The sequence below is a fragment of the Pocillopora verrucosa genome, chromosome 3 (assembly GCF_036669915.1).
Source record: "Pocillopora verrucosa isolate sample1 chromosome 3, ASM3666991v2, whole genome shotgun sequence".
In the NCBI taxonomy this organism is placed as follows: domain Eukaryota; kingdom Metazoa; phylum Cnidaria; class Anthozoa; order Scleractinia; family Pocilloporidae; genus Pocillopora; species Pocillopora verrucosa.
In genome coordinates this window covers 27372786-27384830 of record NC_089314.1, presented here as the reverse complement: position 1 = coordinate 27384830, position 12045 = coordinate 27372786, and the positions used below count along the sequence as shown (strand labels likewise).

Genomic DNA, 12045 nt, shown 5'->3' with positions numbered 1-12045 from the left:
TATCAATTAGGGAATTATTAAACGAGCAATAACGAATTCTCCGAACTATCATCATAAAATTTGTACGGCAGGCAGAAAGGAGAGTTGACAGCTGAAGGGTAAATTAGGTAATTTTTCCGGTATTTACCCTCAAGAAGAATGATGTATAAAAAATCTTCCGTGACTTTTGGCTCATGGATGCTCGTGTCTACTAGTATTTTCCTACAAAGCATATTCTAATGCGTCTTTTTTCACTTACTGATTCATCTGTTTATTCAATATGTATTCATTTATTTAGCTATGATAGTTAAGTATTATCTCCCTGAATCGTTTTCGACATCTGGTTAAACTAAAAACAAACTAACACACTCACAAACCTTTACATTACTGTGTCTTAGAGTTCGAAACTTATAACTACTAGCTGCTTAAATCATCACTAGGGTAGATAAAAATTTAATTCAGCTCTACTGACTATGGCATCATATGCAAAAGCGTGCGACTTACTGGAAAGAGAAGGAAATCCTTTATCCGCTGCACGGATGTACAAAACGTGCTGGTTGATCTGTTCAAAGTCAAGTGGCTTATCTGTGGGAAGGGAGCCAACCGGGGCAGGGATAGTACTAATGGAGCCAGTCTTCAAGTCAACGTTAAACTTCGAGTTTACATTCACAGCGTATAACAACCGATATTCGACTTCTCCATTATCTCCAGTATCTTTATCTTCGGCTGACACTTTGCCTACTTCTTGAGCAAAACCTTTGACAGAAAGGGAAAAAATCAAAATGCAGCATGAAATTCAAGGCCCACCACCCAAATCAGCAATGCAATGCATGTGAAGCAACACAGTTCACATACCATGGAGCGATTTTCATTTGCGAAATTAAGAGGAGAGAGCTTCAGAAAGGCCTAATGCGAAGATAAGTTCTATCACTTGAAATGTTCATTGTATACCAGAGTTCTCCTCCCCCCTCCGTTGAAATTGTGGTTACTTTTCACAATACTATAAACATTCTCGAATGAAAAGGTCGTGGATGATAGGCAACTTTACATCATACACGACCTGTCCCTATAGTGCATCCTGCACTACCAAAGACTGACGAAGCTATTCGTACCGCCTGACAGATAGTAGCTGTATGTACCATTCAGAACCGTTTAATCACAGGGAGTAGAGGAGTAAGATTTGACTGTATTTCCAGTGAAAAGAAGTCTTATAATTACGAAAACAACTTTATAACTACAAGAGCCAGTCATACTGCAACTTTTAAGGTTATGGAAATTCAGTAAAATTCAAATCCTCTGCTCTCTATGGTACAATGAACAAATCTTGTATGAATAAGGAAAGCTAGCTGATTGCAACCAAAATAACTAATTAACAACTGCATTGCTAAGAGGAGGTTGGTTGCCTGAAACATCCACGAGCTTCCACTATTGGCAGCCAGCTCCTAGATGGAGACTTCTCCCATGGCTGGCAAATCATGGCAACCCACCAATGAACCCCCACACAGGAAAGGGAAACAGGCACCTGTCACACTGAATAAACGGTGGAAAGAGGGAGGGAAGGGGAGGGGAAAACTGCCTGGACGATGAGCTGGCACTCCTCACAACGCTGCAAGTTCACGCTCAAAGCACACGCAAGAACGCCTCGAACGAAGAGCATATCGAATTGCGACACATGCAAAAAAACCGCTGACTACTAGAGAACGCTGATCCTCTTTGTTGTTACTAGCGCTCTGACGAAGGGTTAAACGCTCAAAACATCAATTTTAAAAACTCCTATGGTTAAAATTATATATTATAGTACCGCCCACCGACCCAGCACCACTAGAAACCTACCCCATTTATTAATTTACTTACCTTTGTCTTCGCTAACTTCGAAAGAGTAGACGGTTTTAGTAAACCGAGGAGCATCATCATTTTTGTCTCTAACCCTCACATCAACAGTCGTGTTGCTGACCTTATTTCCCACAGAAACGGACACTTTTAATGAATACGAGGAAATTTTCTCCCTGTCCAAGGGTCTGGCCACGCTTATAACACCATCGTGATTAATACAGAATGCTTCGTCGGTGTTTCCACCTAGGATTCTGTACTTGTAGTTATTATTCGGTGTTGTTGGTGAAATATCTTTTACTGAAGAACCAACAGGTTTGTTTTCATCCAAGGCAACTGAAATAGTTGGAGACAGTTGTGGTGCTTGTAATCCTTCTGTTACGGTGACCCGGAGGAGGTAAGTAAGACTTTTTTTGCCTTTGCTGTCACTAGCTTGAACAGCAATAGTCCACGCCAGCTGTTCAGATCGCCTAATTGAAACAGAATGAAACACCCGCAATACTTTGATGAACAATCATGTAAGAAGAGGGAAAATGAAGAATACCTAAATCATTGATATAACAAGGTTTCTGTGTTGTAGCCGAGGACTACATAAAACTGACATATATGTTGGAACTCCAACAAGTCCATTACCCTAGCATCGTCACTATCTAAGCTGGGTCAGCAGCATAAACACAATAATTGAGGTCATGAACGTATGGTCCAAAGATTCACAGCATTACCTTATTTCCCGTGAGGCTGTAATGACACCTGTATTCTGATCTATCTGAAATGGAGTGTTTGATGTGGTGATACTATATTTGACCTGTCCATTGGCACCTGCATCACGATCAATGGCAGTTACCTAAAACAATATTGAAATATGGTGAAATTTTTAGAACCTCTTTGAAATAATAGCATTATAGTTAAAAAATATATATATATTTCTAGAACGACCACGAACTTGTTTTCTGAATAGAAACTGACTAGAAAACCTAAATATACACAGTACATTCACCATTAGAGAAACAAGCTGTCAAAAACTCAACAATATCCACTCTACTGAGCTCCTCCCCCCCCCCCTTTTCCCATGATCCAGTCCTTGCCTACTTTGATCAACAGCATTAATTTTTCCCACTAAAAATGAAGCTACAACATATCTGGTGGATTGAAAAGAAGTTAGTAAATTATGTAAGGAATGTAACATGACTGTTCATGGCCTCTGGTCACAAATTATATTTAAAAATATACACTTCACAAATTGAAAGGATGGAATTGATTCCTTTCTATTCATTGTATGAACATACATGCACAGACCATAGTGCCAGAGAACAAAAACAATGCACCACCACTTTCCAGGACTAAAAGCCTTTTTTTTTAATACAGTTTCAGTTGACTCCTGAAAACTGAACTGAAAACTAACTCAACCAAAAATTGATTTCAACTCAATTTTCCATGCACTGTACATCTACTATAACTCTATCCTCAGAAACTCCAATCCTTGCTAACTCTCACAACATGTTATTCAACCCTGGCTGGCATGAGGAATCAACACATGATCATTTTCTAATCTTACAATAATTCAACTTCAATAACTTGCACCATTTATGATTCTCATGGATGCATCAGTCAAATCTTTTCGTGTTACTAGTTAATTGTTTGTACAATTACTTTTGTTATCTCAAGCATTTAACTTCCAATATCTGATTGGTACTGCAAAGCATTTCCTTGTAAATTAGGTACAAGAATTTGGTGTTAGATCAAAATAACAACTTCTGCCTGATAACTTTGAGTATTCTCATTACCTGTTCACTGGATTATGTATGGATAGAGTATTATAGGAAGAAGTTCCATTTTGATCACTTTGGGCAGATAAAGAAAGCAACAAATCCAAAACAGACTGGAAAAGCTCCTGTCAAACCCTTTGTTTTCCACTCACTGATAACATTCTTAAACGATTTACAATTAAAAATTATCTTGAGTTCTAAATAAATGTTATACAACGACTACATGTGTTGAAGACAGAAAAGTGCTGGCTGCTACAATCTAAAAAAAAAAAATTTAACCTGGAGAAAGCCTGAGACAATTTTTACTTTGCCCTTAACATTTTTAAAATCCTTGCTATTGCTAGTGGATAATAACTTACCTTTATCACAAAGCTTCCTTTGGGTGAGAAGTCTTCAATTGCAACAACTTTAGGTTCAGCATCCATGAATGTTATTTTTGGTACAACATCATTCACATCTAGCACATTGATGGTAGTGGTCACCTCTGAACCCAATGTAGTGCTACCTACAACAGCACGAATCACCAGTTTATATGTTGCCTGTGTCTCACGATCAAGAGTATTTGCCACTCGGACTTGTCCATTCTGCGCAATTTTAAAGGCATTGTTTACATTGCCACCAACAATAGAATATTTAATAGGACTTGGTCCCTTGGCTGTTACTGTGAATACAAGAGTTTCTTTTGCTGCATCTTCTGCAATATCTTTAGAGTAACTTGTTGGATCAAACTGGACAAATGCTGTTCCAGGAGCATAGACATGAACAGCTACTGTAACTTCCTTCCTTTTAACATTACCAGATTGAGCTGAAAAAAAAAAAAATGGAAAACATAGCATCAGCCTAATTTTTGTTCCAGATCATATCCAACTGGTCAGAAATAGCAATTGAAGAGAGTATCTTTAAATGGGTACTTATGCAAAATATCAAAGAGACAATTTTAAATTGCCTTGTTCAACTCCTGATCATCTTTGCATTGTCTGACACAAGATCCTGTTAATAACTGTTACACAATACAAAAGATTAGCCTGTCCTATAATTGAAAATTAGTCATAGCTATCTACTGCAAGATAGAGGGAAAGAGCGAGAAATTTTTTATATTTAAATCTTTCCACCAAAATTTGCACCTGACACTTGATCAGATACATGTTGATGATTATGAGAAATAGGGTCATGGCTATTTTTCTTAGTACCAAGAATGCAACACCTTGCTGTATGTCAAAGGAACAGCTCAATTTCCTGAATTTCTTCACCTACCCCTATCAGATGCCCGAACTTTCAGATTGTATGTCTTCACTGCCAATGAACTTGCACTGGACAACACACCAGTGTTAGAATCTAAACTGAATCTGCAAAAGAAATAAGAATACTCACACCAGTAAATAAAAAAAATTGAATTTTTAAATGTATCTACTCTCTTAAACTTTGCAGCATTTTTCAATTTTTGTCATTGTTACAATCTTTATTCAATGAAAGTGCTTCATTAAAAATTTGCATATCTCTTGAAAAGTACAGAACATAGAAATTTCAACAGAAATACAGAAATGTGTATTATTGATTCTCTCATTTTGGCCAAAAAAATGGGCTAGTCTGAATTGTGTTTTCAAAACATCTAGGCTTTCCACCTTCATGATCCTGATACAATGGAAGGAAACTAGGGACATTTAAACTGGAAGTGCTGATCTGAGGGAGGTTCTAATTAATATTTTGCTTTATATTGTGCTGATGCGGGGAAACTCATTCTAAAGGGAAGTGGTTAACCCCAAAATACTATAACAATGAACTGAGTTCAAAAACAATTGAAGGCAATTTTTCTCTACCTGTTTCTATCCTGAGTATCTTGAGTTAACTCATATGTGATTTCTCCAAATGAGCCAGAATCTCTATCTGTTGCCGTGACTTTCAGGATTGAATTCCTCACAGGAAAATTTTTGTCCACAGAAGCCAAGTAATTTTGTTGTGAAAACTCTGGGAAATTGTTATTCTTGTCCTTTATCTCAACTTCAACTTGTGCTGAGGCATACATGTTGAGATAATTTTTATCAGTAGCCCGCACCTCAAATGTAAATTTGGGAGTGTCAAAGTGATCAAACGGTGACTGAGTTGTTAGTTTGCATTCACCATTTTTGTTGTTGTTGCTAGTCACTAATTTTATCTTGAAGTGATTTTCTATATCTAGGGACTGTATGTTCTCAATTGTACACAAAAAATTTGTTATTTGAGTGTCTGCATCTTCAATTACTAATCCACCAGATGAACCATCTTGATTTGGTACTGTAATCGTAGTGCCAGCTTTGGTGTCTTCATCTATAACGAATTTGTAGCTGCTCTTGCTAAACTTGGGTGGGTCCTTTGTGTCTGTGACAGTAATGGTGACTCTTTCTGTAGCAATCTGTTGTGGTCCACTTGAAGCTTGTACTTGATACACTCCTCCTGTAAAGACCTCATAATCAAAAGAGCCAGTAGCAGAAAGGCGACCTGAAAAAAAAAAAACAAAACATGAAAGGTCACATGAAATGTATCAACCAAACTGTTGACTGCTTTTTGATATTTGTTAACTTGCAATAAAACAAGTAAAAATGGGTATTTGTAACTAATTTTGCCTAAATGAGAACCTCTTAAAGGAAAGAACACTAAACAATCATTTTAGACAACATGAAAAAGGATAACTTTGGGTATACCAGTAGTAATAACTTGAAACTACAGGAAAAATGGTTTGCACTTTGTCAAGGATTAGCCCAAGTTTCCAGGATTATTATCTGCAATCTGCATCAATAGGAGTTTAAGTCATGCAGTCATAGGAGGTAAAGGATTAAGAGAGATGGTGATTCAAGAGAAAAGTCAATAGAAAAAGTCGAAAACTGAATGAATCCACTTGTCTAGTTATTTCTGTTTCTTGTCTTATCAGTTAATTGAAGCAAATGGACAAAGTTCAAAAACATCTTCTCTCCTAAGCAATATATGACTGTATACCATTTGCTTACTCGCTCTTGGTTATTGTGTAATACCTCTTTTGCTGTTCTAACTTTGTTCCTTGTTACAGCATGTCAAGTAAGGTTACCTAACAAACTTCTAATTGCATTGTCACAACACAGATGCATTGGTACTCTTTTCATCTATTTTTTCCCCTTTAAACCAGATGTTTGTAAAATCTGAGTAACATAGTGATTTCCTTTAATCTTAAGTGTAGTATCTTTTTTGGAAATATCAAGCAAAAGAGTTTGTAAAATTTCTGGCCTTATGGTGGTCCTAGTCACCAAGAAGAGACTGAGAAACAAAACAGTTACTCACAAAGTGGCTACCTATGGGAAAGTCATTAAGAGAAAGTTGACTGAAAATTAATAGCATTTCCTTATCATTTTTATTGTTATTCTTACCAGAATCTTGTTCCACTGAAAACTTTCCACCAGTATCACTCGCAAGAGAGTACCTCACAGATTTCCCTTGACTATCCTTGGCAGCTAAACACAACAGGCTATCAATCTGTCCGAGATTTTCCGGCACAGTAGCCTTGTATGGAAGATTAACAAAGGTTGGAGGTGAGTCTGCTTTACTAACAACCTCAACAATCACTTGAGCACGAGAATCCTTATTTGCAGCTGAGGCCCGGACAGAAAGCACAAATTTCCTCTCCTCATTGGCAGGATCTAGAGGTCTTTTTGTGGAGATCACCCCAGAATTTGTTTGGATAACAAATACAGTTCCAGCATTTTCAATTGAGTATGTTACTGGATCTCCATCTAGGTCAATGGCATGGATGGCTGTCACAAAGGTGCCTGCAGGGGCATTTCCTGGTACCTTAGCATAGTAAACAGGCTGAGAGAAGTCAGGATTATTGTCTTCCACTCCATTGACTGTAATAACCATGTATAAGTTAGATTTTAGTGGATAAAGGGATTTATCACGAGCCTCTATCAACAGGTTATACTGAGATTGCTTTTCTCTGTCAAGGACAGCAACAGAGCGTAAATCACCAGTGTTCTCATCAATTTTAAAATATGGTAGGCCAGATCCAGATGCAATAGAGTATACAACCTGACCTTCGGGCCTTTGATTACCATCAGAATCAGATGCAATGATAGAACTACCAACTTTTGTATTGATTGCTCTGTTCTCTTGAACTGAAGCTTCACGCTGATATTTATTTGGAGCCTGAAACTCTGGTGCAAAGCGATTTTTGTCCACTTGCTGTACAGTAATTTTCAAAGAAGCTGTTGCACTCAGGGGGCTTTGAGCTCCGTCTTCAGCAATAACATTAAGGTCATAACTACTTTTTGATGAAAAATCTAAATTGTTCCTCAAAGAAACCACACCATTGTTTTGATTGATTAGGAAAGCATTATCTCCACTTAAGCGGTACCGTATGCGTGAATTTCGGCCTGGAGGATCACGGTCCACTGCGTGAATGACAAGAACGGCAGCATCAACTGGGAAATCCTCACGCACATTTGCTGAGTAACTTCCTTCTGGAAACACTGGAGCCGTATTTGCACCTGGGTTGGCTGTGTCAGCTGGGGGGTAGTCAGCAATAAGATTTATGTTTACCTTCACATTTACATTGTCGGTTCTTGTCCCATCCCTACCTCGGTCTCGAGCAATAACCTCCATGTTGACAACTGCTTGATTGGGTAGCTGACCCACCACTTTCATAACTCCTGTGATAGCATCGACAGAAAACCATGGCGAACCTCCGCTGATGTAGTAATAAATACCTCCGTTGGTACCAACATCCTTGTCGGTAGCGCGAACTCGCAATACAGATGTCATGAGAGGGGTATCCTCGTTGATAGTGGCCGAGTAGCTATCCGTGTCGAATACTGGATTGTTGTTGTTAACATCGAGGACATTTATGGTCACTTTAGTAGTTCCAAATCGTTTACCATCGAATGCACGAACGGTTAAGGTTATTTCAGGTGCGTTGACGTCCCTTACAATCTTAACATTTGTAGTTTTCAAAACAAGAAAAACGCGGCTAATGCCGCTAACCGTCCTTTTGTCCGCCTTGAAGTACCCTTTCTCGTTTCCGCCACTTATAGAATAAGTCAGGCTGCCCACCGTGTCTCTGTCTTCAGCAAAACAGTCTTCCAGACCCAACACGATAGTGTCTACTGGAGAATCTTCCTGTACTCTACCATGATACAAATTTGAAGGGAAAGTGGGACCGAAGTTGTTTGTGTCTGTTATAGAGATTCGGATGCTTAAGGGAACCCCTCCTTCCTTGTCACCTCGATCACGCCGCACAGCCACCAAGTCGTAGACGTTTTTCTTGCCGATTTCGAAGTCGATCGGTTTTGTTGTTGTCACAACCCCTTGTTCAGAAATTTGAAACAAGGTTCGAGCAGCTTTTGAATCGGCATCTTGCGCCGGAAAAAAGGTGTAAACTTCATTACTCGCTGGTGAAGGGAATGAATGCACTGGCTGCCCTGCGTCCTTGCCTTCCTCTAGATTAACTCTAAAGTCGAAGGACTGTGCGATAGCCGTATGTAATAAACAGAAGTAAAATAAAATAAAATTAACGATCACGCTGATGTCTCGCATGCTTAACTGCAATTCCTGCGTCCCGATATCGCGGACTACCTCTCTATGCTTGATTTCTTGACCCTTTCAGATGTGATTATCGATACCGAAACATTGGAGAAACCAGAATCTCCACAAGTTCCAGCAAGAATCGGTATCGTTTGTTCGCAAAAAACGAAAAACTATTTGTCAAACGACCACAAGATAGAAGTTTTTCGTTCTCGACGCCAGTGAATAATGCGGTGTTCGATGTACTAACCAATCAGAGCGGTTTGATGAAAGGGACGTCAATCATCATACCGAAATTAACAACACAGTCACGGACCAGGAATGTTAGCGGGGTATACTGAATGCCCTTCAAAGTTCGTAATTGTGGCGAGGATTCAAGCTGATTTTAAAACTTGTAATCCTGATCTATCTAAGCATGGGTTCATATGTCGAAAACAAAGCTAAGGTACCATGTAACCGCGTCAAACAATCAACAGATTTGAAGCAACTAAAGAAATTTGCTTTTCTGGTAAAGTACTCGAACAGTTACGTTATATGCCCAACCCTACCCACTTCCGATTCAAGGCAGCCAATCAATTCACCTTTTGAGACAACTGGGAATTCATTAATGAAGGTGTTTATCATACGCAAAGAGCAGTCTTTTTACATTCCCCACATATCTCCAAGCCAAACCTCTAAATAATGTTCTGGCTTTGAGACAACTTCTGTCTTGATATCTAGAGCTGGTGAAATATCCAACTTCTTACTCTGGCACATCAACTAGCAAAACAACATTCAACACATTTTTCCCACGCCAAAACATAAGAGAGAGATTTAACGATCATAAACAAAGCTCGAACAATTGTTAAGATGGTGCTGTAAACAATAGATCGAAAACTCCGGAAACAAAGCGTTTAATTTAAGCATGAGTGATTCACAGCCTGTGCTTTGTGCCTGTCACTCGAATCACGCCCTCGCTTGAGTTCATTCGAGTAAGTCGTAACGGTAACAGTACAGATCCTCTGATGTGCCGCTGAGAACCGGAATTTTTTAAACGACTTCAGTGAAGCCTTAAATCTGCTGATGAAATAGCCACTATTACTTCTGATGTCAAAATAACGGGGGAAATATATTTACACTCAGTTTTTTGAACAGTGGAAAAACGGCTCTTTGTGCAGATATATGGATGAGATTCACATTTCAATGTCTTTCAAGAATTTTATCGAGGAAACCGTTAGACCAGATTCAGCACTTTAATAAGCTTTTGTCACCTAGGAGCGATTTCCTTTTTCGTGCGTTCAATTCGTGCCAAATCCCATCGAATTTTAAATATTAACTAGATTTGCCCTATTCTTTTTGTTTTCCCTTTTTTCTTTACCGTTGATGTGCTTCTCTGTTACTGAGTTCTTTTTAAGAGATTTCCAATCACCCACTCGAAAGAGAAATTTTCATTTTCTTTCGATTACTCCCTTTCTGTGGTTTCACACCAAGGCAAAGTTTAAAAATTACGGATATTATGATAGCAAGCTTACGAAACTCAATTAGATAGTACAAATTAATTTTTAATCATTTGCAAATGATGGTCACTTTTAATTTAAGAAAATAAATTGACGCGGAATGAAAAAACAAGCTTAAAACGACTGGAACTGCTATTTGACGGAACAACATGGGTGCTTTACAACCTGAAGACAAGTACAATTGTTTCCAAGGTGAAGAAACAGTCTTTTAGGTATTGCTAGCGGTGGGAAATAATCTCCCTGGCTGAGATCCAGCGAAATTGGTATTTATGAATGCAATAGTCGTCTGAGAGAAACCTTGTCTGAATAATTATACAGCCTTTTGTAACCAGCAGGGATGGGTGGGTAGAGTGGATTAATAAGATAAAATACACTTGGACTTAACAAGCCACTGAAATGTCTTTTTTTTTTCCAACTCATCTTACAGGTTCATCGTTTTTGGGCTCACAGTGATAAGCTTAGAAATTGTAAAACGACCTTGAAAGTTGCGTGCAGCAGAAGTAATGATTATTAACTCCTCACGGTTATCAATTCACTCAGAGCGCCGAGGACAATATCAATTTTTTTCAGTGGAGTGTGGTATACCAATAAGGGTATCATATTCCGAACTGGATTAGTCCGGCACTCAAGCGATTCAATCATGGACAAGATTAGCCGCGAAAAACATTTGTACAAACCTTAAAGACACGACAAGCCGAGAGGGATTGATATAAAGCTTGAACGACAAACACTAATAAACATAGCCTTATAGCAATCAGTATCTTATGGCGAGAACGTTTTATGTTCATCATTTATGCATTGCTGCTTTTGAAAATACTTTCAGATAGTGTAAAGTATTGTCATAGTTTTTGAAGGAACGTTTTATACTAATAAGCGCGCCGATCATATAAGAATGTGTAATATAATTTTAATTATTTCATCCTCTCGCAAGAAGGTTTTACAGACAATGAGCTCTGAAAAAGAAGAAAAACGTCTTTGTTTACAATACTTGCTATCGTAACTGAAAGGCGTCACCCCTATCAAAAATGTGCCAAATTGTTGTTGCTATCTGTCTTCTACTTCATATATATGCGTATGAAACCAGATATTTCAAACTCTGTGACACAAGTACTCACGAACTGACGCGACGAAATTCCTAAGTTATAAATAAAACGGAAATTCTAATAATAACAATGTTCGGATGCTGTCAACATGGGCTGGTGTATCGCTTAACAGTGTGTAAGAGTCTGGTAGATGGAAAAACATGATTCTAACGTTCAATTTGTGCTTCCCAAGTTTTATTTTGCTAAATAAAGTTACCAAGGAACTGAGAAAGGCAAGGAATGTTTGATGACGAAAATCTTCAGTATTTGTATCGAAATTTCGCTTAAATATTGCGTGTAATATGTAGTATTCAAATTCATTATGTTGAATGAAATTCTGAAAGCAATAAGTAAAACTTACAAGGCTAA

General features: G+C 38.3%; 1 protein-coding gene across 1 annotated transcript in view; it reads right to left on the bottom strand.

The window, feature by feature from the left end:
* The window catches only part of LOC131798953 (protocadherin-like protein), a 29116-nt gene extending 19741 nt beyond the window's left edge, over window positions 1-9375 (bottom strand). The window contains exons 1-7 of the mRNA XM_059116617.2: window positions 6950-9375; window positions 5393-6050; window positions 4830-4921; window positions 3935-4380; window positions 2532-2653; window positions 1834-2279; window positions 484-735 (exon numbers count right to left, since the gene is read on the bottom strand). Coding sequence (XP_058972600.2) covers window positions 484-735; window positions 1834-2279; window positions 2532-2653; window positions 3935-4380; window positions 4830-4921; window positions 5393-6050; window positions 6950-9110 — 4177 coding nt within the window. The 5' untranslated portion in view covers window positions 9111-9375. The remainder of the gene's footprint in view (window positions 1-483; window positions 736-1833; window positions 2280-2531; window positions 2654-3934; window positions 4381-4829; window positions 4922-5392; window positions 6051-6949) is intronic.
* Between the last annotated feature and the right edge of the window lie 2670 nt (window positions 9376-12045).